Source organism: Sciurus carolinensis, chromosome 18 (assembly GCF_902686445.1).
Source record: "Sciurus carolinensis chromosome 18, mSciCar1.2, whole genome shotgun sequence".
Taxonomy (NCBI): domain Eukaryota; kingdom Metazoa; phylum Chordata; class Mammalia; order Rodentia; family Sciuridae; genus Sciurus; species Sciurus carolinensis.
Genome location: NC_062230.1, coordinates 5,686,910 through 5,713,187, shown reverse-complemented (window position 1 = coordinate 5,713,187; position 26,278 = coordinate 5,686,910). Strand labels below are relative to the sequence as shown.

General features: G+C 49.9%; 2 protein-coding genes across 3 annotated transcripts; one reads left to right on the top strand and one right to left on the bottom strand.

Moving 5' to 3' along the window:
- On the top strand, window positions 1-21,691 carry Pom121c (POM121 transmembrane nucleoporin C). Of its 2 annotated transcripts, none has more exons than XM_047533525.1 (13): window positions 1-623; window positions 1,434-1,649; window positions 1,966-2,124; window positions 4,031-4,111; window positions 5,809-5,980; window positions 13,356-13,447; window positions 13,992-14,065; window positions 14,444-14,568; window positions 14,673-14,775; window positions 15,220-15,393; window positions 16,253-17,911; window positions 19,086-19,208; window positions 19,568-21,691. In XM_047533525.1, exons 1-13 carry the CDS (start codon window positions 58-60, stop codon window positions 19,663-19,665), a joined length of 3,642 nt encoding a protein of 1,213 aa, XP_047389481.1. In that variant the 5' UTR covers window positions 1-57; the 3' UTR covers window positions 19,666-21,691. The 2 variants fall into 2 exon arrangements, with proteins under 2 accessions (XP_047389481.1, XP_047389480.1); XM_047533524.1 differs by having other exon boundaries at window positions 2-623; window positions 16,250-17,911.
- Nsun5 (NOP2/Sun RNA methyltransferase 5) lies at window positions 20,990-25,931 on the bottom strand. Its single transcript, XM_047533526.1, has 10 exons — window positions 25,788-25,931; window positions 25,544-25,666; window positions 24,805-24,979; window positions 24,601-24,709; window positions 23,324-23,462; window positions 23,133-23,248; window positions 22,657-22,835; window positions 22,280-22,490; window positions 22,068-22,208; window positions 20,990-21,988 (listed from the first exon to the last, which is right to left on the bottom strand). The coding sequence occupies exons 1-10, from the start codon at window positions 25,878-25,880 to the stop codon at window positions 21,892-21,894; spliced, it is 1,383 nt and encodes a 460-aa protein (XP_047389482.1). The 5' UTR covers window positions 25,881-25,931; the 3' UTR covers window positions 20,990-21,891.
- Window positions 25,932-26,278: the final 347 nt, after the last annotated feature.

Here is a 26,278-nt window from a genome sequence, read left to right as displayed (position 1 = left end):
GCGCGCGGCGCGGTGCACGCTGGGATATTTAAGTCTTCTCCGCGGCGCGGAGCCGCGATGTCTCCGGCGGCTGCGGCGGCTGGAGGAGGCGAGCGGCGGCGGCCCCCTATAGCGAGCGCCCGGGACGGCCGGGGCCGGGCCCGGGGCTGCGGCGGGCCGGCGGGGGCGGCGCTGCTCGGCCTCGTGCTGCTCGGCCTCGTGCTGTACCTGGTGCCCGCGGCGGCGGCGCTGGCCTGGCTGGCCGTGGGGGCTACCGCGGCCTGGTGGGGACTGAGCCGCGAGCCCCGAGGCCCGCGCGCCCTGCCGTCGTTCGCTCGCAGCGCGCGGAGGCAGCGAACGCTGCTCGCCTCGCCCCCAGCCAAGTCGGCAGTAAACGGCAGCCTCCTAGAGCCTCGGACCCTGCTCGAAGGACCCGACCCCGCCGAACTGCTCCTCATGGGCAGCTACCTGGGCAAGCCCGGCCCGCCGCAGGCTGCCACCGCCCCGGAAGGCAGGGACCCGCGGGAGCGGCCCGGACGCCGCCCGCCCGTCCGCTCCCCGCCGCCCGCGGCCCAGCGCGTCGCGCACGTTTACCCCTCTCCCCCCACCCCTCTCCTCCGACCCTCCAGGAGGCCTCCGCACAGGTGAGGGGACTGGGGAGACTGGCTGAACCGAGAGCGTGACTTTCGACCCCCGTTTTTTTTTTTTAACCCCCAAAACACATTCCGTGTGGTTTTTGCCCTCATTAAGGAAACCTTGGCGTGTGACTCCTGCCCGCTTCTACCTGAGGGTGAAATATGTTGCTAAAACTCTTTCCTCCTTCCAGCTCTTAACCCTGCCTCAGCGTCAGTGCAGTGTAGATTGGGAAGAATACTTACTAAGCCTCTAAAATTGGCGCAGGTACTTTTCCTTTGAGTGTAGTCACATGGCATTGACTGTTTTTGTCTGGACCAGTAAGAGAAATGATACCAGCATATCTCAAAGCAGTGTCTCAGGAAATGCCTCTTTGACAAAACCTGACTGGTAAAATTGACCAAGTTAGACATTTTCATCAGTCTTAAAAGCCAAGTGATATAAGAAAATAGAAAAAAAAAACCTGGTGAAAATGTTAGATTTATTGATAAATATATTTAGTTGAGAAAATGAACTAAGGTGCATCTTACTGATTAGCATAAACTGATCCAAAGATTCTTGAAAAATTCCTCCCAGTGCAACCCAGTAGCATACTGTACTTGCGTAGGCAAGGTTTCCAATTTCACTTTAAAATTGTTGAAGTCTGTGGTGGAGACAGCTGTTGAACAGCTGCCACTTTCTGCTCACAGATGGAATAAGGGAAATTTGCCATGAAAATACTGTGTTCTGTGTTGCTTAGAAAGAGAGAGAAGCTCTCTGGAAAATGTCTGATGTTCTTTTAAGCTTCTCTGGTTCCATAATGTCTCTCATATTCCCTGTAGGGATTGTGGGACTTTACCCAATCGATTTGTAATAACCCCTCGAAGACGCTATCCAATCCAGCAGGCCCAGTATTCCTTCCTGGGGGTGCTACCCACAGTGTGCTGGAATGGTTGTCACAAGAAGGCTGTGCTCTCTGCTCGGAACTCCAAAATGGTGTGTAGCCCAGTGACAGTGAGGATTGCTCCTCCGGATAGCAAGCTAACTCGTTCTCCAATGTGAGTATTATTGAAGAGTGCTCTCCCTTTGTGTCTGCCTTTTTTCTTCTACAGATGTTCCGCTGACAAAACAATCATTTTAAAAAAAAGATAAAGAAATGACTGCTTATTTGAATGAGAAATTCCAAATTCTAATAAAAACCTTCATTTATTTTTTGTCCTTGACAGTAGCTTTCATGGCTCATGACAGTTTCTGTGACTATATAAATGATACTTTTGCTTATTGGTTAGCTTGTGGTTTCCAGTGACTTAAGTCTAATGCTGTGTGGTAAAGCAATTAAAATAGCGTACTGCTAGATTTTGTCTTTTGTTACAGACCAGAGCGGTTAATCAACTCAACACTGCCCTCACCATCAAGTAATGTTCCAGACCCATGTGCAAAGGAGACTGTACTGAATGCCCTCAAAGAGAGGAAAAAAAGGATTGTGGAGGAAGAAGACCAAATATTTGTGGAAGGCCAAGAGAATAAGAGAAGGTATCAGGACTGGTAGAATGCTAAATGGGCCTCCCATGCAGATCCTGAGTGTTCAGTGAAATCTAGGTCATTCTTATAAAGACACAGTAGCCAGCTTGGGTTTGAGAGTCTTTAAGATCCCCTTCTTTCATGTCCTGGTAATAACAACATTAATGTTATTCAGTTGTAAGACAGATTGTTTAATTTTTATAACGTTTTCTTTCCGTAAGTACTGTAGATCATCCATGTTGGCCTCCTACTTTTGATATAAATGTGTAGAGTATTTTGGGGAGAGAATGCTTAATCTTCTCAATTTTATGTTCAATTACTTGGGTGACTACCAGTTTAAATATAACTTTACTCAAGGAAATACTTGTGAAAGAAAAGTAAACTAGAGTATGGTCTGTTTAGCAGTATGAAAATAAAACCAATTTCCTTATTTTGTTTATATGATTTCTCAGTAAATATGGAGTAAAAAGCTTCCTAAGTAGAGAATGAGAGGCAGTTGAAGTGGCTGTTTAGGATACAGGATTATTTATGCTTACCAAGGAGTCACCTAAGGATTCCACTTTTTTTTTTTTTCCTAATGTGGGAGGTGGAGCCCAGGGCTTTCTGCATGTTAGGAAAGTACTGAACTGTACCCCCAGCTCTCCACTTACTCAATTAAACAAATATTTATTGAACATCCACTATTATGCCAGACCCTTCCAGGAATTGTGGCCAGAACAGTGAACAAGACAGAAGTCCCAGCACTGTGGGGATTCTTTTAGAGGGAGACAGGCAATTTTTTTAAATGGCGTAATGAACATTATAATCACGGATTGTAAGTATATGGGAATAACAAAACAGGAAGATAAAGGAAAAGAGGACTTCTTCATATAATGTAATCAGGGAAGAGCTCCGAGGAGACAGTGAACCCCCCACACCTGAAGTGTATGATTTGTCCCTATTACCTTGACTAGACTGCTCATATCCAGCAGTTTCAAAGTCAGCCCTCCATGGTACTGTAGAAGACAAAGGTTAAGTAAAGGAAATCTTAATTCATGCATGTGCATTAAGTAACATAGGAAGATCAACATAAAAGTTTCAGTTGTGGTAAGTGAGCAATTTGTGCTAATATCATCTAGCTGAGCAGAAATGGCAGGAGATGCCTGGTGCGGTGTCACTCACCTATAATCCAAGGGACTCAGAAGACTGAAGCAGGAGGATCACAAGTTCAAGGCCAACCTGGGCAACTTAGCAAGACCCTGTCTCAAAATAAAAACTTTAAAAAGGGCTGGGGATGTGGCTCAGTAGTAGAGTACTAGAGTACCGATGGGTTCAATCCTTATTACTGCAAAAATAAAACGGATGGCAGAGGGCAGGGAAGAAATAGTGACCATTTTTATGGTACAAATAGGTGTCTCATGTTCTCCAGGATGATGATTTTTCTTGACTGGTGCACCTATAACTAAAGATTTGATATTATCTTTCTCATTGAAATAAGCCATGATCATGTGTGTCATTTCCATGCTCTTATATGTGGCATAGATTTTTTACCTAACAGTTTTAGCATGTTAACCTCTGGAGCACTGTGAGGTGTGTGGATTGGTTCCTAACACATTTTGGATCCCCCCCCCCGCCGAATTTGTGGATGTTGGGTTAATTTATGAACATAATACTTCAGTGTGAAGTTAGCAGATAAGAAATTGATGCACCTGTGTAGTTCAAAAGGTCTTTAAAGTATTTTCATGCTATCCTTCATTACCAGGGCTGCCTCAGATTAAATTTACTTTTCAAAATGTTAGGGGTTTAAAACAACCTTTGCCTTGTCTAGAATGTAAACTGTGTCCCAGAGAGGCAATTTGTAATCCCAGGGATCTGAGAATATGCCTTAAGCCGGGTGGGGATCGTGTTATTTCACTGAGAATTTTTTGGTTTATTGTAGGCGCCATGATAGCAGTGGGAGTGGACATTCAGCATTTGAGCCCCTGGTGGCCAATGGAGTCCCTGCTTCTTTTGTGCCTAAGTAAGTGAGAGTTCATCTCAATGAAATATCAACCATCGAGGAAAAGGGCATTATCACATCTGTTGCCCTAGAGATTTTCCTCTTTGCTTTTTGCATAGTTCAGGTTCACATGTTTTGAAATCAGGGAGGACCTGCCACAATTAACCATCTTCTGTCCAATTTCTTTTCATAGTTTCACATTAATATGAATGAACTATGCTAGAGCTAAGAGGGCTAGTAAGTGTATTTGACAACCAGGTAAGTAAACAGAAGGATCACAAAGCTTGTTTAATAGATAAAATACAAAAAGACAAAGTTTAAGATAACTGTTAACTTTCTGCATTTGAGTTTAAAAGTACAATGGAAGAGCTGGGCATGGTGGCATGCACCAGGAATTCCAGTTACTCTAGAGGCTGAGGCAGGAGAATCACAAATTTGAGGGTAGCCTCAGCAACTTAGATCCTGTGTCTCAAAGTAAAAAATAAACAGGGCTAGGGATGTAGCTTAGTAGTTAGGCATCCCTGGGTTCAATCCCCAGTATCTATGCAAAAAACAAAAAAAACAAAACCAAACAAAAAAAAAAAAACACCATAGGGGGAAAAAAATGGAAGGGGAAATAGCTCAGAAGTATGTGTGGGAAGGCTTAGGATAACTTACATTAAATCAGCAGTGTGGTATGACTGTCACAAAAGCTGATATGTTCCCACTCTGTGCTGTTAGAAGACGATTAGAATGAAGCTGGGAAGTGGTTCCTCCCGCTTTCCATAGTTATGCTTGGATTGACACAGAACCTCGTGTTCAGCTCAACATACAAGAAAGGATGTATGCAAACTGAAATTTATCCCAATCAAGCAACCAAAAGATTAAGGGGATTTGTTGTTTTTTTGAGGGGGGGGGTTCCTTTTCATTGTGCATTACAAGCATACATAACTGGGATTCGTTGTTACATTCATACACAACACAATATAACAGTGTAGTTTGGTCAGTTTCCTTTCCCAGTACCTCCCCTTTCCCTCGCCTTCTTCCCTCTGGTCCCTTTCCTCTGTTGGTCTCCATTCTGTTTTTGTGATACTTCCCACCCTTTGGTTTTCCTCCCTAGCTTCCACATATGAGAGAAAACATATAACCCTTGACTTTCCGAGGCTGGGTTATTTCAGTGAGCATGTTCTCCAGTTCCTTCCATTTACCAGCAGAGGACATGAGTTCATTTTTCTTTATGACTGAATGAAACTGTGTGTATATATACCACACTTAGTTCATTCAATGGTTGACAGACACCTAGGCTGGTTCCATAGTTGGGCTGTTGGGAATGTTAAGGGGATTGAAAGAGCCAGAAGGAGGTGGTGGTGGTGGGTGAGGGAGTTTTAAGGATATAGAAGTACTAGCAAGTACTACCTCAGAGGAGAGTGCTCTCAGGAGAAATAAGGAAAGGAAGCGTAGTGGTCCTCCAAAAGGTAAAGGACTGTCACATGCTCGATATGGCTACAAGTAGGCTCCATGGGTGAGAGCTTAGGGAAAGACTTCTTAATGCAGTGTAGAATGAATGACTTGTGGTATTTGGCTTTCTCTCTACTGACTTTGTCAGATATATTTAGCCAGATTATGAGCAGTGCCAATTAAGAGTATTGTCCACTTCCTTCTAGCTGTATGTAACCACGGATGGAACCTTTGAAGGGTGCTGCCTTCAGTAGTACATCTAACCTTTTCCCTTTGGTTAGGCCTGGGTCTCTGAAGAGAGGTCTCACTTCCCAGAGCGCAGACGACCACTTGAATAAGCGATCACGCACCTCTTCTGTGAGCTCCCTGACAAGCACGTGCACAGGTGGCATTCCCAGCTCCAGCCGCAATGCGATTACCAGTTCCTATAGTTCTACCCGAGGCATCTCACAGGTACAATTCCTATTTTTAAATTCTTTTATATAAAATTTCAAATATACACAGAAAATATAATGAAAACTCCAGTGTAGCTTCAGTAGTTACCAGCATTTTATTGGCTACCGAAACTCAGAACGTTACGTTTGTAATTCTACATTTGTCTTTTATTCTATAATATTTTTAGGTCCCTTTTTTTATGCTTTAAAAATTAAAAAAACTCCCTTTTTTCTGCAGAATTTCCCACATTCTGAATTCAGTTTATATCAGTGTGGTGTCATTTTTTTTTTTTTTTAAGTTGTCAATGAACCTTTATTTCTTTTTATGTGATGCTGAGGATCGAACCCAGTGCCTCACACATGCTAGGCAAGCACTCTACCACTGAGCCACAACCCCAGCCCTATAGTGTCAAAAGACATATTCTCTCCTACTTTCCTTGTGAGTAGCTGGATCCTAGAGCTTGATTAGATTCAAGTGCAGTTATTTGAGCAGTTACTGCACAGGTGGTGCTCTATTTCCTATCGCATCTCATCAGCAGACAGGTGATGTTTGGTTTCCTGCTTCAGGGATGTGAATATTGACCACTGGTTTTAGTGTTGCTGGTCTGATCTGTTTAAATTTTCCTTTGGGCTTTTCCTCTTGGTGATTTAAGCAGCCATTTGTCATCTTTACCTAGATCTGCTGCTGTTGTGGGTTACAAAGGGGATATTCAGTTTTTGTGGTACCTGCATATATTTACCTGATAATCTGTGTGGAAGAAAATGTACCTCCTGGAGAGGTGACAGGGTAATCAGATGGCGCAGCTGACTGCAGAGGGAACCAGTGGGAATTTTGCTGTTGCTGGTAATTATCTTCACTAACTTCTAAATCTTTATAGATATTTCATGCTTTTCAGTTGTAGTGAATTTTTGCACACAGACTGTTACAGTGTTGGCTGGTGGGAGTCCTTTCAAACTGGCTCATGTTGCTGGGTGCCAGTGGCACACGCCTTATAATCCCAGTGGCTCTGGAGGCTGAGGTAGGAGGATCACAAGTTCAAACCCAGCCTCAGCAACTTAGCGAGACATTGCCTCAAAATTCACAAAAAGGGCTAGGGATGTGTCTCAGTGGTTAAGCACCCCCACTGGGTTCAATCCCCAGTACCAAAAAAAACAAAAACACTGGCTCCTGTATCCTTTTGTTTAGACCCCAGCAGTCTTTGGATAAATAATCTCATTGCTTTTGATCCCTCCCCACAAATCCTTGTACATTTCCACTCCAGTTTAAAGTTGGCCATTTCTTCAAATAGTTTTGGTTTCTTCCAGTCGAAGTTTTATTACAGACTAGTCTAGGTTTTAGCAGAGATAAGAGATATAGATCCTCCAAAAAGAAGAATCAAAATTGTTAGCTCATAATGATATTTCAAACTCATGTTTAAGATGGCAGGATTTTTTACATAAAATTACTCTGATTTTATATTTTTATGTTTTCTTACACAAAAAAAATTGGGGTCATAATTCTTTGGTTGATTCAGTGTGTACCATCTAGCATCCTGTTAGCACTGGGCATGATAGAGAGCATTTCTACATTCTGGCCAACCTAGTAGCTTATCACAGTTTTGGGTTTTCACCTATATGGCAGGCCAAGAGTAGTATCTAATTTTTGTCTCATGAGTGAACATGGTCTTTTCATATGTTGAATGATTATTTTTACTTTACATTCCATTATCTTTTGCTCATTTTTTTGAAGGGCTACTGGTCTTTTCTCATTTTCAAGAGTTTCTTCTATATTAGGGAAACCTATTCCAAATGAAATGAAGTTTTAAATATAAAATGGAAACCACAGAAATATTAGCAGAAACAGGCTTCTTGCACGTTGCTGCTGGGAGTGTTGGTTCGTTCTCCAGAGGGTGGGTGGCGGGAATTGTCAGCATTGGAGATGCTGCCCTACGACCCAGCAGCTCTGCTCTTAGGAAGCACCCTATGAACAAGTGTACCTTTACTTTTAGTTTCAGTTTATACTTTTAGAACTAGCACGATATGATTTTGTTCTTGTTCCACAACCTCACTAAAAATTTACAAAAAACAATGTGCAGAACTACACGTAGTAGCCTCATCTTACCTGGGCAACTGTGTGTGTTTATTCCATATTGTTTTTTGCCTTCTGTCTTTAAATCTTTTAAAAGTGATCATGTAGCTACTGTCCATAGTTATATGTGCCATGATTTTATACAACTGGCAGTGCAGTAGAAACTGACAATATTTATTGAGATAATAGGGACATTATTATTTATTTAATTCTTTGAAGGCAGGGTCTTGCCAGGTTGCCAGGGCTGACCTCAAACTTGCATATCCTCCTGCTTCAGCTTCACAAGTAGCTGGGGATTACAGACTTGTGCCATTGTGCCCAATAAGAGTCTACTTTTTACTGTATGTTATTCTTATTTGTTGAAATGTGTGCCTTTCTTGGTTTCAAAAAAAGCATAGGTAACCTTCTTGTACAAATAAGAAAAATAAGCAAAATTCCATCATCCTGTCTCTCCTAGTCTCTGCCCCATAGCTTGCTGTTGTTAACATTCTTACCGTATGTGCAGGTACAGTCAATGTCACTTAACGAAAAATGTGTCATTAGTGATTTTTTCATCATTGTGTGAGCGTCATAGACTTAGTGCGCCTGCATGACCCAGGTGGTACAGATCAGCCACTCGGTGTGGCCTCTTGATGCAACCAAGGAACTCGTAAACACGAGGTGGATGAGTCTGCTGCAGATGTAACGTGTAGTTTTAGAGTAAACCTTTTTTTATTTGTAAGTAGGAATGCACTCTAAATAAATACATAAATCAGTAGCATAGTCATTTATTTTATTATCCTTATCAAGCATTAGATCCTGGCCAGGCATGATGGTACATGCTTGTAAACCCTGCTACTTAGGAGACTGAGGCAGGTGGATCATGAGACTAGCCTGGGCAGTTCAGCAAGACCCTGTTTCAAAAAATAAAAAGGCTGGGGGTGTGTCTGAGTGGTAGAGTACTTGCCTGACATGCTCAGGACCCCGGTTAATCCTCAGTACCACCGAAAGAAAAAAGAAATAGACACTGAGAATTGGGTAGTCTACATAATTATATGTGCTAAGTTTTTCTTTTCTTTTCTTTTCTGACCTGGAATCCCAAATCCCATTCTCAAACACTCCAGACGCTGGGCCCAGGTCTTTCCAGTTGTAGATGGACAGAATGCCTTATTTCATTTGTTCATTTTTATGTAGTGCTGGGGATGGAAGCCAGAGCCTCCCACATGATGGGCAGGCACTCTGCCACTCAGCCACAGCCTCAGCCCAAGCTTCCCTTTTTATGGGGGGCGGGGAATGCTGGATTGAACCCAGGGACATTTTACCACTGAGCCACATCCTCACTCCTTTTTACTTTTTAGTTTGGAGACAAAGGTCTCACCAAGTTGCTGAGGCTGACCTTGAACTTGGGATCCTCCTGCCTCAGCCTCCTGGGATTATAAGCAAGTACCACGGCACCTGGCTGTGCTACGCTTTTCCACAACTGGCAGTGTAGCAGGTTCATACCAGCGTCACCACAAATTCATAAGTAATGCCAGTGTTACCAAGTAGAGGAGTTTTTCAGCTCCAGGCTAATCTTACTGACCCACCACCACTTATACAGTCTGTCATTGACTGAAATGTTGCCCTGCAGCACATGACTGGCAGAGAGTGTTTTACCTATTATATCTCATGTGACATTCTTTGTCATAAAATCTGTCTTCTTCAATGGCTTTTGAAAATTGTGTAATATACAGAGAAACACAGATCCTAACCACACCATCCACAGGTCGAGTAATAAGACATTTTCAACACCCAAACCTCCCCTGGCTCGCACTCCTTGTCACTGTACCCCTTCTTCTTTTCCTTCCTGAATATTTTTAGTACCATAAATAGTTTTCCTTGTTTTTGAATTAAATGGAAACATAGAGCATGCGTCCTTTTGTGTTTGACTTCTTTCAGTCAGCGTTTTACTTGTGAGGTTCGTCCACCTATTGCAGTCACTGTGGGTCATTCATTATTGTCGCTTTCTACTGTTCTGTAATGGGATATGCCACAATTAACCATTCTACCATCAGATATTTGAGTGTCCAATTTGGGTTGTTATGTATGATACTGTTATGAACATTTTTAGGTAAGTCTTTTGTTTGGTACACATGTATAGTTCGTGTATGTTTAGTTTAAGGAGATGTTGCCAATTTCTTTCTTTCTTTTCTTTGGTACCAGGGATTGAACCCAGGGGTACTTAACCACTGAGCCACATCTTCAGCCCTTTTTTATTTTTTATTTTGAGATAGGTTCTAACTAAGATGCTTAGGGCCTTGCTCAGTTGCTGAGACTGGCTTTGAACTCATGATCCTCCTGCCTCAGCCTCCTGAGCCACTGGGATTACAGACTTGGCACCATTGTGTCTGGCCCAAACAATTTCTTGAGTTTTATAGTTTATACTTTTAGAACTAGCAATATATGATTTTGTTCCTGTTGTTTCACATCCTCACCAGCACTTGGTATTGTCAGTCTCTCTATCATGTGAACGTAAAATCGTATTTCATTGTGGCTTTACTTTGCATTTCCCTGACAACTGGTGAGACAGAAGTGAGAACTGTTTATTGACTATTCATATATCCTCCTGGAAGAAATACATGTTCAGGTTTCTTGACTGTTTTCTGTTGGGTTCTATTTTTTTGACTGATTTGAGGAAGTTCTTATCTATTCTAGATACAAGGCCCTCTGTCATATTGTTTTGCATCAACTCAGTCCCTCAGTGGCATGCCATCTTGTCTGAGGGTTAGTGTATTTTGTGTACCCTTCAGGAAATCTTCGCCTAAGGTTGTGTTGTGTTGGTTTTCTGCTCTGCTACCTTCAAGAAGCTTTATTATTTCACCTTTCACATTTAACTCTATGATCAGATGTACCTGAAATTGGTTTCTGTGTGTGCTGTAAGGGAGAGGATCAGAATTATTTCCCCTAGGAATGCCTGTTTCTCTCAGCGACATTTACTGACAGGAATGTCCTTTCCCTGTTGTGGGGCCCCAGCTGTGTCGTTATTTAAGTGTCCACATGTACAGTTCCATTTCTAGACTCTTATTTTGTCTTCTTGGTCTGTTTTTCTACCCTTGTGCCTCAGTCTTGAAGTTGTGATGTCTGTGTTTTCTCCTTCCTTCTCAGGATCGTTACGATTGTTTGTGGGTGTGTAGGAATAGAGCTGATTTTGTACTCAGAAAAATTTGCTGAATTCTGAATATTCATCTGTGTATTTTTTATGATTTTTGTATATATGGTCATGCTCTCTCATGACATTCTCCCTTTCCAGTCTCTCTGTCCATTTCTCTATTGAAATGAACAGCTGGGGATTGAACCCAGTCCTCTCACCTACTGGCAAGTGCTCTGGGACCGAGCTACATCCCAGCCCTTCCTGTCTTCTTAGGCCTTGTTGCACTTGGCTGACCCGTGATACAGTGTTGGACAGGAGTGGTAGCACGTGCCCTCTTTTTTTTTTTTTTTTTTTTTGTACCAGGGATCAAACTTGGGGGCACTCAACCACTGAGCCACATTCTAACATCCTATTTAGAAATGGTCTCACTGAGTCGCTTAGCACCTCAGCCTCCTGAGTTGCTGGGATTACTGGCGTGCACCACCATGCCCGGCACCCTCATCTTTATTACATCTGTGCATGAGAGCCTCAGCCGAGCATCATGGTCATGGGATGTGTGACCTTCAGCCTCCAGGTCACTTGGTTTAAAAGGTAAAGGCATGATGCTGTGCACAGTGGTACTGTCCTATAGACCCAGCACTCAGGAGCCTGAGGAGGGAGGAGGCCCCATCTCAAAAAACTAAGAAGTACAAGGTCTGAGGTCCAGACATTAATAAACATTCTCATAAAGCTCCACAGGTGACTGAAGAGCAGTCATGTTGAAAACCAGTGAGCGAGGATCAAGGATTTGAGGTGTTTGAAAATGCCGGTTTTCATGGATTAAATGATTAGATCACTTTGGATTTCCCTGTCCTGTTCTTTTGTATCCCTCTAATCCCATGTTTTTTAGACCGTTGTTTACTCGTGCCTTTCCAAGTGACTGTCCTTTTTTTTTTTTTTTTTTTTTTTTTTTTTTTAACATTTTTTAGTCATCAGTGGAACTTTATTTTACTTATTTATTTTTATTTATATGAGGTGCTGAGGATCAAACCCAGTGCCTCACACACGGTAGGCAAGCGCTCTACTACTGAGCCCCAATCCCAGCCCGTGACTGTCCTTTTTTTGTCCTTTATTGAGCAGAACAGCTCTACTTGATGTGAGGGTTTTTCTCATCTCAAGTTGGGCCTTGGGCTTCCTGGTGTGGGTTTTGGGGAATGCTCCACTATTCTGCCAGCCTTCCTTCATGTCTCATTTCCTCTTTGGAACTCTTATTAAGCAATGTTGTTCTCTTGTCTGTACTTACGTGATGCAACTGTTGCAGGTAAGAAATCACTGGAAGCTTTTTGAGTAGGGAAAAACTAAACCATGGTGATGGTTTTGTGTCTCCGTCAGTAGACTCTGCTGACTTTGCTGCTGGCTTTTGAGGAGACAAAGGTGAAAACTGTATCTTTGCTGTCAGGGACTTTTCCTGGTAGAAGAGACAGCTGTGGATGATCTTCACATAACCATAAATGCCATAGTGTTGCAAAAATCATGAATGTCATGACAGCATGTTTTAAGAAAACAACCAGGTGTGGTGGCGTATACCTGTAATCCCAGTTACTGGGGAGGCTGAGGCAGGAGGATTATAAGTTTGAGGCCAGCCTGGGCAACTGAGCAAGATCTTGTCTCAACATAAAAAATAAAGGGGGCACTGGGGATGTAGCTTATTTGGTAGAGCACTTGACTCACATGCACATGTTCAATCCCCAGCACCACAAAAAAAATAATAAAAAATAAAGGGGACTGGAGATCTGGGGATATAGCTCAGTGATAGAACATCCCTGGGTTCAGTCTCTGTTATCACAAAAAATAAAGTTAATTAAACTAAACTTAATGAAAAGAAGACTTAGTTTACTGGCTTATCTTCACTAAAAGAGTGTATAAATTTACTTTTCCATACACAGTCTAGAGTAGACTTGTGTGCATGATAGCTTTGCACTGCTACTGAAAATCTTTAATTCTGCTTCTTAACATATATAAAAGGTTTATTCCTTCCTTCCATGTTTAAACTTTTCTTTCCTTTTTTGCTTCCATAATTGTAATTGCCATAATTCCATAACTGACAATTGACTTTCTTTTCAGGGATCTCACAAAGAAGTATTTTTTAGTCCCTTAGAAAGAGACTTTACATGCAGTGCAAAACTATCTCAAGGCTTGTGTGCTCAACTCTCCCTGTGTAACTCTCATTGATTTCAGCTGTGGAAGAGGAGTGGTCCTCCTGCATCCCCCTTCTCTAGCCCAGCTTCCTCCCGCTCCCAGACCCCGGAGAGGCCAGCCAAGAAAACAAGGTGATCATCAACCTCCTGCAGTTACCTTTAGCTCTGTGTGGACAGTGGGAGGTGAGGAGGGAGGGAATGGAGCTGGCTCTTGGGCTTTGCATGACTCTAACTCAGTGGGTCAGGAGTATAAGACTCGAAGAAGGGCAGTGCAGTGCCCACCAGAATCCCCCTGCTCTTCTGCGGCCTCACTGGCTGCACAGGCCCCTGCTCTGCCTCATGCTCCAGCCGCCGCTCAGTGGAATACAGAGAGGGTTCTGGGTACATAGCCAGCTGCGGCTCTGCTCTTGTGGAGATCAGGACTCGGCAGACTGAGGAAGGTTTTGAAGATGAATGTGCTGTGGTTGGTTTAAGGCGGGTTTCTCTGTGGCTTTTGTTTCTGTAGAAATTCTCCTTTGACCTTTTTTGTGCTCACATACTGAGATCTTAAATCATGATTAAGAATGGTGTGGCCTAGGATTGGCTTTGGCCACTTGGTGGTTAGGGGGTGTAAACGTTATCTAGTATCTAGTCAGGGAACCTCTAAACTAAACTCCACCTTTTCAAACCCTTGCAGAGAAGAGGAGCCGGGTCCACATTCCAGCTCCCCGACTCCACTGGTGGCCGACAAGGAGTTCCAGGGAGAGAGGGGTGAGTGGCTGGAAGTACCCTTGAGGATACCTGGCTAGGCACTCCCTGCCTAGGTCAGGGTGGCTTCACAGTATAAAGGAGAAAGTAGTACAGACAAGTCCCGTGTGACACTGGGTCAAGAGCTCACTCTGAGCCATCTGTGAGCGTCCAGTTGACAACTTTCCAGTAAGCTTTGGATGCTGCATTTGGAGCAATTAACTCTTTCCTCTCAACTGTCAGAAGTAATCTTTTCAGACACCATCTGGGTGCCCCAACCCTGGAAGATAGCACCTTTCCAGACCCCCACTGACAACTCGGTGTTAAAAGCCAAGTGGACAGAAAAATGCCCTGCCCTCCAGGTAGAGGGAAGGAAGCTAGCAGCCCCTTTCCTTTCTTCAGTTGCAGACACAACCACACAGAAGCAGCAAAACTCGTGGGCTTCCCCAGCTACACCTGGCAGCTCTGGACAGCGGAAACGGAAGGTCCCGCTGCTGCCCTCCAGGCGAGGGGACCAGCTGACCTTGGTATGTCTGGCCAACCCCCGGCCCTCTTTTATCTCGGGAGGGCTAACTGCAAGTCTGTGCCAGCTGCTTCACGATGACCTGACCTCTTCGTTCCTCTGTGGCAGCCTCCACCACCTCAGCTCGGTTATTCTGTCACTGCTGAGGACCTTGACCTTGAGAAGAAAGCTTCACTCCAATGGTTCAATAAGGTCTTGGAGGACAAGGCTGGTAAGGCTGACATGAGGGGCCCATTGGAAAATTGACATGTGGGTAGTTCTTTTAAAGGATTTCCCAGGAGAGAGCTCCCTGTTTTCCTTTGTTCTTCCACCTGTTTTTCTTTTTTGGGGGTTGTGGGGTACAGGGCCTAGAACCCCGGGGCACTTAACGACTGAGCCACATCCCCAGCCACCTTTCTGTATTTTATTTGGAGACAGGGTCTCACAGAATTGCTTAGGGCCCTGCTAAATTTCTGAGGCTGGTCCTCCTGCCTCGGCCTCCCGAGCCACTGGGATTACAGGTGGGTGCCACCGTGCTCAGCCACCTAGGTTTTTGAATCCTGGAGCACAGTGAACACTATTGAGGGGAAGAATTTCCAGATCAGTTATGCTAGGCCTGGAGCTTCCTTGTAGCCATCAGGAAGGGAGGAGAGTCTAATCTTGCTTCTCTTCCTAGATGTTCCTGTGAACTCCGTGGGTGAGAGCCCACCTGCCACTCAGCCCTCTTTCACCTTTACCCTGCCTGCGGTGGGGACCACTTCCTCAGCAGCCTCTTCCCCAGCCACAGGCACCAACCCATTGTTAGAGAGCCTGAAGAAGATGCAGAGCCCCCCAGGCCCATCCCTCCCAGGTAAGCAGGGTGCCCCTGTGCCGGGTGGGCCAGCGCAGCCTGACTTCAGCCTTGCAGGCGTCAACCTTGGGGACGAAGCCCAGGCGTAGCGCTTCTGTCAGTCTAGAGGTTAGCCTCCTGGCTCGGCACGCCCGCTGGAGCCTCAGGAGGCTCCGTGTGAGGTGGGCTCCAGGTTCAGAGAGCAGTTCTGGGACCACTGAGCCTTCATCTCATCTGTGAATGAGTCACGCCCTGTAGGTGTTGGCAGTATGGCTTACTAGACTGAGGCCCAGACCTTGGAGGCATTGGGTGTGACCCACTCCTAGGGCACCTCAGCGGAGCTGGTTCAGGTGTAGGGTGCAGCCTCCCCCCCCCCCCCGGGGGGGCCCAGGAGCAGAGACACCTCCCTCACGGTCGTAGCTTCCTCTGGCGCCTGGGCACCTGGTGGGTGGACATGGTACGCACCTCCATTCACAAACAAACCTGTCCAGGTGAGAAACTGGACTTCAGTGCTTAAATGACTTGGTGTCTACACATGTCACCTCTAGTGAGGCCCTGTTTTATCCCCTCTGTCCTGTGGGCTGAGGGGTGGAGACAGGAGAACCTTTGAGTTTGCTTAATGGACTGTGGCATAGACTTAGTTGTACTTTTTTTTTAATGTTGATAGATCTTTATTTTATTCATTTATATAGTATATGTGGTGCTGAGAATCAAACCCAGTGCTTCACACATGCCAGGCAAGCGCTCTACCACTGAGCCACAGCCCAGCCCCTAGTTACCCCTCTTGACTGGCCTGGGGAAGGCACCAGACAGTGCAGGCGTGCTGGTTCCCTCCACTAGAAGTCTTTAGAACTCAGGTTCCTTGTTTTCTTCCCAGAAGCTGCCGGAGTGGCAACCACCATGGCCCCTTCACCTCTGAAGACACCCAGCCTTCTGGCCCCTCTCGGCTCTTCACCACCAGGGCCCCTGCCAGGCACCTCTTCAGATTCAAAATCCACAGCCAATTTCTTGGGGCTGGTCCCTGCTTCCTCCCCGGCACCCATCACTGACACCAAGTCACCTCCAGCCCTTCAGGCCGACACACCTGCCAAAGCTTCAGGCCCGCCTGCCCCCTCCCCGACCCCCAAGCAAGGCTTGCTGTTTGGCGGGCCGAGCAGCGTGCCCTCTGACCCCTCCCCGGCCGCCCCAGCCGTGTCTTCTGCTTCTCCCATGTTCAAGCCCATTTTCGCGACACCACCTAAAAGCGAGAGCGAAGGCCCCTTGCCATCCAGCCCCTCCACTGCAGCCACAGCTCCTTCCAGCTCCACCCTCCCCACAACCACCAGCGCTGCCACCCCAACTTTTAAACCCATCTTTGGTGACCTGGGGCCACCTGCGTCTGTGCCCTTGCCTGCTCCCTTTTCCTTCAAGCCAACAACTGCTGCGACTGCTGCTGCAGCCCCAGCTGCCCCTCTCTTTGCTGGCCTGGCCACTGCCACCTCTGCCGTGGCCACCACCACCACCAGTGTGCCCACAGACTCTGCTTCTAAGCCTGCTTTTTGCTTCGGGGTCAGCAACGTGGCTAGCACTGGGCGCAGCGCGACCGGAAGTGTGACCCCTGCCTCGCAGCCCTTCCCCTTTGGGGCGCCCCCTGCCTCTGCCACCAGCTTTGCCCCAGCCGTGGGCTCTGTGTTCCAGTTTGGCAAGTCCACTGCCTTGCCAGCGTCCACAGCAGCTGCTACCTTTGGCCAGTCCCTGCCTGGTGCTGTTGAGACGGCCACCAGCAGCAGCAGCGGCGGCAGCAGCACTGCTGGCTTCAGTGGCTTTGGTGGCTCCCTCACCACCGCAGCCGCAGCCGCAGCCACCAGCAGCCAGCCCACACTGACTTTCAGCAGCACGACCACCCCTGCGTTCAACATTCCCTTTGGCTCGAGCACCAAGCCCCCGCTCCCAGCATACCCAGCAGCCAACCCCCAGCCCACATTCGGGGCTACTGATGGGCAGCAGCAGGGGTCCTCCAAGCCAGCCCTTGCCCCAGGCTTTGGCAGCTCATTCACTTTTGGGAACTCAGCGGCCCCTGCCCCATCTGCAGCGCCAGCGCCGGCCCAGCCAGCCTTTGGCAGCTCAGCACAGTCGGCTTTTGGCTTGAAGACCACGGCCTCGGCCTTCGGCGCCCCTGCCAATGCGCAGCCAGCCTTTGGCGGCACCACGGCTGTCTTCTCGTTTGGTGCAGCCACCACCTCTGGCTTCGGAGCTACCACCCAGACCACCCCCAGTGGGACCAGTGGCTCAGTGTTTGGCAGCACGACTCCATCCCCTTTCACCTTCGGGGGATCTGCAGCCCCAGCTTCCAGTGGGGGCTTCGGGCTCAGTGTGGCAGCCCCAGGCCCCAGCTCCACCTCCGGGGCATTCAGTTTTGGAGCTGGACAGAGTGGGACCACAGGCACCACCACCCCCTTTGGCGGGGGCTTGAGTCAGAACGCCCTGGGTGCACCCAGCCAGAGCACACCCTTTGCCTTCAACGTGGCCGGCACCCCTGAGAGCAAGCCTGTGTTTGGAGGTAAGATTGGGAGTGGGTGTGGTTTGCAGGCCTGGCGCTGGGTGAAGGAATGTGTTGGTAAATATGAGAAGTAAATGCAGGTGGCCCTCAGAGTTCACTAGTGCCTTCCTGAGCAGTCAGTTCTGCCAAGGGGGCAGGGGAGTGTGCACGATGGCAGCCAGCAGGCCTGGTGCCAAGGTCCAAAGGCAGGGGCAAGCCTGCCGTGTTCACAGGCAGAAGGCAGGCGAGCTTGGCTGCAGGTTGAGGGCGTGGTGTGAAAGGTTCTGAGACAGGTGAGCATCAGGCTTCAGTGTTTGGATTCTTTTAAGTATCAAGGAAAATCTTTATAGAATTTGAAGAAGAATGAAGTGGTCTCATTTGCCATTTGGATAGTGAATTTTGGTCATCAGCTTCTGTCTCCTTCACCAAGTAGGGAAGCGCCAGTACAGTGGTGTGTGCCTGTAACCCTAGTGACTTGGGAGGCAGGACGGTCACAGGTTGGAGCCCAGCCTGGGCAAATACACAAGGTCTGGGATGTGCTCGGTGGGAGAGCACTGCCCCACACGCGTGAGGCCCTGGGTTCAGCCCCAGTGCTACAGAATGGGAGGAGCCTGGATTCCAGGGGAGCCCAGTCAGCATGGTGTCGTCCCCAGCAGCTCCCAGCTGTTGAGGTTATGCTTAAACAGGAGCAAGACTGGTGATCTGAAGTTCAGAGCAGTTGGATATTAAAGGCCAGGAAAGAGAAGTGTCCTGGACTCAGCATCTGGGAGCAGAAAGGCCCTGCCCCTCCAGCCCCAAATGGATCTGGTGGGGAGAAGGGTGTGGCGGGCGGAGCAGCCAGGCTGCAGGTAGGGCTGGGGTGGAGGAGAAGTTGAGCTGTCCAACAGGGCGTGTGCTGGCGGGAGTGGGGTTGTTGGAGGGAGGTCACTGGAGAACAGCAGAGGCAAGCCTGGACGATCTGAGTGCCCGTGCTGCGGTGGTGTGGCCAGGGAAGTGCAGAGATGGACACTTCAGCACTGAGGGGCCAACAGGCTACCTGAGCTCCAGGTGTTACACCTGAGTCTTCACACAGTTGGCTGTGGGGGTGTGAACCAGGTGTGGGAAGCGCCCCCGAGAGAGCAGACCCTCAGCCTTCTGCTTTCTTTGCCCTCTTACCTTGGCTCAGTCTCTACAGTTCTCTGCTGGTCTGTTCTAGGCACCTCCACACCCACTTTTGGGCAGAGCACCCCAACTGCTGGAGTGGGCACAGTGGGCAGCAGCCTGTCCTTTGGGGCTTCCTCAACACCCACCCAGGGATTTGTTGGAGTCGGGCCTTTCGGTAAGTAGCCATCTCTGTTGCCAGTGTCATCTACCCTCCTTGCTGAGGGATTGGATTGGGGTGGGTTCCTGGCCCTGTGAGCTCAGGCTTATGGGGGTCCAGCACCACCCAGGATGGAATTGGACAGCAGAGTTGAGAGAGAAGACAGTCCCGGAGCACTTGGGGAGTCAAGTTAAAATGGATTTGTGGCCTCCCTCTGGGACTTCCCGGGATTTTGTGTTTTGATGTCCTCTCCGTGGGGCTGTCGCGGCAGCTCGGGGAACCCTGATCCAGCCCCATCGCTGCTGGCTTAGAGCTAATGCCTCGAGACGGCGTGCTCCAGTGGCAGCTACCTGACAGATCTTGTCGAATCTTCCCAGGATCGACAGCCCCTTCATTCTCCATCGGTGCGGGATCCAAGACCCCAGGGGCCCGGCAGCGACTGCAGGCCCGAAGGCAGCACACCCGCAAGAAGTAGCCTCTGTCCCTGTCCCCATTCCCCTGCCCTTGCCCAAGTCTGGACCTCAGCACCTGCTAGGAAGAGCCTCTGACCCTTTGAGTTCCATAAGACAGAACTACCCTAGATCTCTGGCTTCAGCCACCAGGGAGTGGTGGCAGCCCTGGGCCCTTTCCCTTCTGGAGGAAGCGGCGCCTCAGGGAAGGAGCCGGCAGGGGCAGGGCTGAAGCCGATACCTGTACTTGAACAGTTCCACTGGTGAGGCTGGAGAACTAAAGGAACATCTGTACATACTGTCTGCTCACTTCCCTGGCTCCTGTAGTGTGTCACGTAGTCAGGTGGCCGCCTCTCCCCATGTTACCCAAGATCCATCCTTGCCAGAGGGTGTGCGAGGCACCTGCCCGAGTGTTGCGTTTGGTGGGATTGGGGAAATGGGTCCTCCCTAAGCTTCACCTGCTTGGCTAGGCTCTAAGAAGTGGTTCTCTTCCTCTGGTCCCTTTCGGGGACTCTTATTTCCCCGTTTCTTGCTGCTTTGTCCCTCACTGGTCCCCTGCAGGATTTATTCCTTTTTAAATGACCTTGAATCTAGCTTTGCCTTGGAGACCCCAGTGGGTGTTGCTCCTGCTGCCCCCTTCACCCTGCCAAGTCCCAGTTCCACCTCCCTCCCTCTGCCAGCTTGGCCCCTAAACACTTGGTGGCTCAAGACTGTTAGTCTGGCAGGGCCAGGAGTGAGCCCTCGCCCAGGAGCTGCTCCTGGAGCAGGCAGGGTGCCCACACCGCTGCTTTCTGCTGCCCCCCGCTGGCCTGACTGGCATCCTCTGCCTCTCCAGGATCGTACACCCCACGCCTTGTCCTGTGTTACTGTCTGAAGCCCGTGTCTGTTGCTCTTTGAATTGAGTTTGGAGGAAGAATCGAATTGTATGTGTGGCGGCATGTTGGTAGTGCCGGACTTAACTGTCTCAAGTCTCTGGGCCTGGCTAATCAAAGTGGCACCACTTGAGGGCCACAGTGCTGGCTCCCGAGTTTCCCAGTGGTGTTTAGACTAAGGGCTGGCAGCCCAGGGGACGGGGCCTTGGGGAAGCAAGAGACCCTTTCCTTCCACCGTTTATCCCCCACCTCCCTGACCTCCCTCAGCAAGGCCTCAGTGTCCAGTCCACACCAACGCACCCTTCCTTGAAGTGGCACCTGGGTTCTTTCCCAAACAGGACCCCCTCCAACCCTTCCCCCCGTTCTCTCCCTGGGTCCAAAACCACACTCCCCAGGCCCCATAGCCTTGCTGCCATGCCCATCTTCTTTGGGAGAAGTATGAATGCGTGTGTCTAAATTAAAAGAAAATATTTAAACATTTTTTAACAAAATAAAAATTTATTTTTGTATTTAAGCTAAATTGCCTTTTAAATTCCTTCAAGCTTGGTTCATTGAGGTGGTTAAGTATAAATGCTGTTGACTAGGAGTTAGCCGTCTAGTTAGGTTCACCTGTGTGAAGAAGGGGCCCAAGTGCTGTCCCAGGCAGCTTTCCGAGGGGCTGAGCTCCTTCTGGACGTGTCTGTTATAAATGTATCTCTTTATTTTATGAACAATGTGACGTAGCTGTAGTACCCTTTGTGACTGAGGCTGAATGTCTGGTGGCAGGGGACTGCTCCCACCCAGGAGAGTGGGGCACCTGCCAGCTTGGCTGTGTGGGGCTGAGGAAGGAGCCTGCACCTCAAGTCCCACACCTGTTTGGGGTTGGCGGGGTGGGGGCATAGGTCTAGCAGCGAGGCTTCTGCCTCGGTCTGGCCAGGCAGATCCTCCTGGTTCTAGTCCCACAGTTCACCTCAGCTCCACAGCAGGCTGCTGGGTCCAAGAACCCCTTGGGGGTGGGGCCTGCTACAGCCTGGGCGTGAGTGTGGACATGGACGTGTTCGTGCGCTGGACGGAACAGGAGGCTGGACTTTCCATTACAAATAAAGACTTAATTCCTGTCGAGTCTAGGTGGACTTTTTAGTATGAATGTGAGGTTTTCTCCTTGCTTATGTCATTAAGAATAAAAAACTGTGACCTGTCAGACTCCTCTGTCTTTTATTTATGTAGGCAGCCCAGGGGAGGGACCCAAAGGACTAGCTACATCCCTGCTCTTGTCCTTCCACCTGGAGGAGCAGGGCTTCGGCAGTAACAGCCGCCTTTCAGAGCCCACACGCTGACTGGCCAGCCACAGGGCAGCCGCCGTCCCCTTTCCCAGGGCAGGATCAGCGGTGCAACTGCGGCCTACACAGCAGGTGCAGGCTTTCGCCGTCTCTTCTTTCTCTTTGGGGCCGGGCTGGGTGCAAGTTCTGGTGCCACAGCTGCTGCCTGTGAGGCTGAGCTGGAAGAAAAGGACAGGTTAGGCAGGTGTGCCCCAGTCAACCAACACCTCCCAAGCAGGCCGCCCCTGGCAGCCTTACCTTGGCCCCTCTGCCCGTTCAAACACAGCAATGAAGAAACCACCAGTGAGTGTGGTCTCAGGAGAGGCTCGTAGGCAATGCTCAGCCCCTGGGAAAGTGCTGAGGCCCCGATGGGGCCAGGAGGGCAGGACAGGAGCTAACCTGCAAGGAGGGAGAACTCAGGCTCCAGGGGCCACTCGGCAACCCTTCCTCTCCCCTGGGGAGACCGTCACCTGAAGGACCCTGGGTTCTGCTGCAGTGCATCCCGGACCACATCTTCATTCTCCTCCTGGCAAAGGGAGCACGTGGAGTAGACGAGGCGCTGCAAGGAGGGGAAAGAGAGCGCGTGGCACAGCGCTCGCTGCTGGAACCCCGCCAGGGCACACAAGCGCTCCCTGCTAGGCCTGCCTGGCCCCGGCTCCTCCAGCTGCCTGCTCGGCATACCTGGGGAGGAGGGTATTTTAGTCACAAAGCTTTCCAGACTGCCATCTGGTGCTGAAGTCCCACTTTATGAATGAGAACATTGCCTGCAGGCCCAAGGTCACGAGTGAGTCAGAACCAAGACCCAAACTGGTATGCTTCAGCTCGGCTGCGGGGGTCCCCATCTCACCAGAGCCACTGCAGGAAGGATCCAGCAAGATGTACTGGACACGATTGTAACGCTGGTCCATTGGTGAGATTTCTAGGAAGTCGGCCTCAGCCAACTCGCAGCACGAGACACCAGCCCGGGCCAGCAGAGTGGCCATTGACGCCAGCCGTTTGGCATCCAGGTCAAAGGCAAAGATCTTCCTAGCAAAGAGGACAGAACTGGGTGACTTGAGAATTCATGGGGCATCGTAGGGAGAGGCACAGTGCTGACATACCAGCAGTACCATGAACATTAAGTCAAGACACAGGAAATATCTAAGTGGCCTGTGGGGCTTAGGAACCTTATCTCTCACCTGCGCCCCTGGGAAGCTTTGCCCGGGGAAACCATGAACCACCCCAAGTCTGTCCTGTCAGCCGTCAACATATTTTGGAATAAAGATTTCTTTATTTCTACAAAATCCAGGATCAGACCAAACCCCATCTGACCTTGGCACTCACCCCTGGTTCTTGAGCAGAGCTGCCAAGTGACTGGTCTTATTGCCTGGGGCAGCACATGCATCAATGACATGAGAACCTGGTGGCGGAGCCAGCAGCATGGCTGGGAGGCAGCTGGCCTGAGGCAGAACACAAGAGCCAGGTGAACGGGCTGGGCTGGTCTTCCTCTCCTTCCCTCCCACCCTCCTGCCTACCTTGTCCTGCAGGATGAGGTGGCCTGCACGGTACAGAGGATGTTCATGCAGGTCTGTGTGGGCAGGAAACACAAGCAGCTCAGGCACCAAGGGATCCAGAAGAAAGTGCTTCCCCTTCAGGGCCCTCAAGTCCTCCAGGCTGCAAGGAAATGGGAACCACCAACTTGAGTTCTGAATTCCTCTGTGCCAGGCCCCTCTTTAACAGCTTATTCACACGACCAGTACTTTAAATGGCTGTGAAGAGCTGGGGGTGCAGCTCCGTGGTAGAGCACTTGCCTAGTGTGCACGAGGCCCTGGGACCCAGCCCCATCACCGCAAAAAAAGTAAAATTGCGGCAAAGCTGACATTCAAATCCAAACAAAGGCGTTATCTATTATACCCGGCTCTCCAAGTAACACTGTAGAGGCAGAAGAAAACACCCAAAGAGGTTGGGACAGCTTCTCAGAGGTGTCAAAGGACAAAAGGGGAGGCAAGACTGGAGCAGTAACTGCTGCTGGGACACGGGGGGCCCAGCACCATGTAGCGCCGAGGGGCTATTTAGCAGGGAGCAGCCTCACTCAGGGTTAGGTCTCTCTGTGGCTGACCCCAAGGAGAACAGGGATCCTTCAGCCATCCTGGTAAGAAATGAGCACCGAAACCTAGGCTAAGGCCAAGAAGAGTGGAAAAAGGAAGACTTGGAAAAGATGCCAACAGCAGAGTAGTAAATGACTGAAGGGAGAGAAAGGAGCCATCTTGGGTGACAGTTTCTGGCAGGACCAAATGGGTGGGTGAGGGTGAGACAGCAGGTTAAACGGGATGCCCAAGGTGCACAGTGTGCGAGAGAAGAGGATGAATTCAGTTCCACATGGACAGCACAGTGGTTTCTGCCAAGCAGGCACAGGAACCCAAGGGGCGAGGAAAGTGAAAAGGCTAGACCGGAAAACAGGAATCAGGTGGGAGGCAGGAGTAGTGTCAAGAGAACAAATCAGAGAACCCATTAGAGAAATGTAGGACCAAGGGGTATAGGTCAGTGGGACGCTCGCCTCGCACGTCTTAGGCCTGGGTTCCACCCCTACCATGGAAAAGAAAGGTAGGATGAAAGTCCCATGAGCATCAGTGTTTAAGGGATGGGGTGGCAATCAGCCCTTGAAAAGCGACAGAGAAACTACCAGAAACAGGAAAACCCAGAAGGAGTAGTCACGACCACCCAGCATCTCTCTTCCCAAGACTCCTGCTTCCCCATGACCCCAGATACGTCCCCTAGACGAGGGCAGCCAGACAGGATGCTAAGCTCTCACCTGGAAGCCCGGCCCTGGTAAGAGAAACCTTGTCTCTTGAAATAATCGACTGCATCATCAGAGCAGGTCTTGAGAGTGTTCACTCGCACAAATCGAGGCACCTGGGAGACTAGAAAGCAACAGCGGTGAGCAGCAGAAACACGGCCCTCTCCTCTGAGGGCCTGACAGCTACTGCCCTCCCCAACCCCATTCCCTCCAGCTCACCTGAGCCAGGCCTGGGTCCCACTTCCAACAAGTCCTCGTTTCGGCTCACACCCCGCTGTACCTTGAGCCTCGCCAACTCAGCCTTCAGCCTCGCTTGGTGCCGGCCCAGTAGAGGCTTCCATCGGCCCCCACCCCCTCGGAAGCCCTTTCCCAGCAACAACTCATACACTAACACCTGGGGTGGGGGGAAAGACCAAGAAAACAAAACTGCTGAGCCCTAACACGCCTTAAAAGTTGGTGGCGCACGCCTGTAATCCCAGCTGGCTCCGGAGGTTGAGGCAGGAGGATGACGAATTCAAAGCCAGCCTCAGCAAAAGTGAGGCGCTAAGCAACTCAGTGAGACCCTGACTCTAAATAAAATACAAAACAGGGCTTGGGATGTGGCTCCGTGGTCGGGTGCCCCTGAGTTCAATTCCCGGTAACCTACCCCCTCCAATAAAGGGAAAAAAAAAAAAAGTCTATAGACTGTTAGAACTGACAGGGCTAAAAAGAGACCACTGGTCCGGTCCGTTGTAGGTCAAGGTGGCTTCCTTGTACATCACTACACAAGAAACTGGGGGCAGCAGGACTGGAATCTGGCGCCTTGCTTGCCAGGCTTGGACCCCGTCCCCAGGATGCTCCCCAGCAGGGTTCTGGGTTCCCCAGCCCTCCTCCTTGCAAACGACCCCTTCTCTTTCGGCCCGTGGCTCGCAGTGAAAGCACAGCCAACCCGCTCCACCAGTAGCCCAAGAGGGCTCACCCTGGCCAGGTGCGGCCGCAGCTTCTTCTCGGCGCGGAGGAGGCCGGCGCTGGCGATCACGGCGTCCAGCACGGCGGCGTAGCGCTGCGTCTCGCACACCAGCGCGTACAGCGGTTTCACGTTCTGCGGGAGAGGAGGCGCTGGGCCGGGCACGGGCGGCACGGGCGGCACGGGCACCGCGCGCCGTCTCCCCGCGCGCGGCCCCTGGCCCGGGCGCCCACCTCCCTGCGCCCAGCGCCGCTACCTGGAAACTGCTGGCGTACACCAGCCCCTTGATGGAGCCCTGGCGGTTCTCCACGCCCGCCAGCACGGCGGCCGCGGCCGCGTACAGCGCCATTCTCCCGCTCCCGCGTGCTTTTACGGCTCCGTCGCAAAGCGCGGCCGGCTTTGCGCCGGCCGCCCGGACTTCCGGGGTCAAAAGGCACGCGCCTGCCTGGGCGCCTGGCCTCGCGCGTGTCCTCGGCGCGGAAGGCGGGGAGGATAAAAAGAAAGGCAGGAGTGAGTTCGGCCTGATGGGCCCCCGCCTTCGCCCGCCGGGCGTCGGGTTAACCGACGGGAGATCTTCCCATGGCGCCACCCACGGGTCCCACGCGGCTCGGCCGGAGCGGGCACCGCCCCCGCCCGGCTCCTGCACGCGCGGGTGGATGGTCGTCTGCGCCCAGCCTGCTCCGAGGGCGTCTTCTCAGTCTCGACTCTGGTCGAATTGAAAGCAAATGGGAGAGAATACAAAAAAAA

What these genes read in the sequence shown, in the direction of transcription:
- Pom121c (XM_047533524.1), top strand. Translation starts at nt 58, where the DNA reads ATGTCTCCGGCGGCTGCGGCGGCTGGAGGAGGCGAGCGGCGGCGGCCC. An exon ending in TCCAGGAGGCCTCCGCACAG is followed by an intron (nt 624 to 1,433) that starts GTGAGGGGACTG and finishes TATTCCCTGTAG; the next exon opens with GGATTGTGGGACTTTACCCA. An exon ending in AGGCCAGCCAAGAAAACAAG is followed by an intron (nt 13,448 to 13,991) that starts GTGATCATCAAC and finishes AAACCCTTGCAG; the next exon opens with AGAAGAGGAGCCGGGTCCAC.
- Nsun5 (XM_047533526.1), bottom strand. Translation starts at nt 25,880, where the DNA reads ATGGCGCTGTACGCGGCCGCGGCCGCCGTGCTGGCGGGCGTGGAGAAC. An exon ending in GCTCTGCTCAAGAACCAGGG is followed by an intron (nt 22,836 to 23,132) that starts GTGAGTGCCAAG and finishes CCTCTTTGCTAG; the next exon opens with GAAGATCTTTGCCTTTGACC. An exon ending in CAGAACCCAGGGTCCTTCAG is followed by an intron (nt 22,209 to 22,279) that starts GTGACGGTCTCC and finishes CCCTCCTTGCAG; the next exon opens with GTTAGCTCCTGTCCTGCCCT.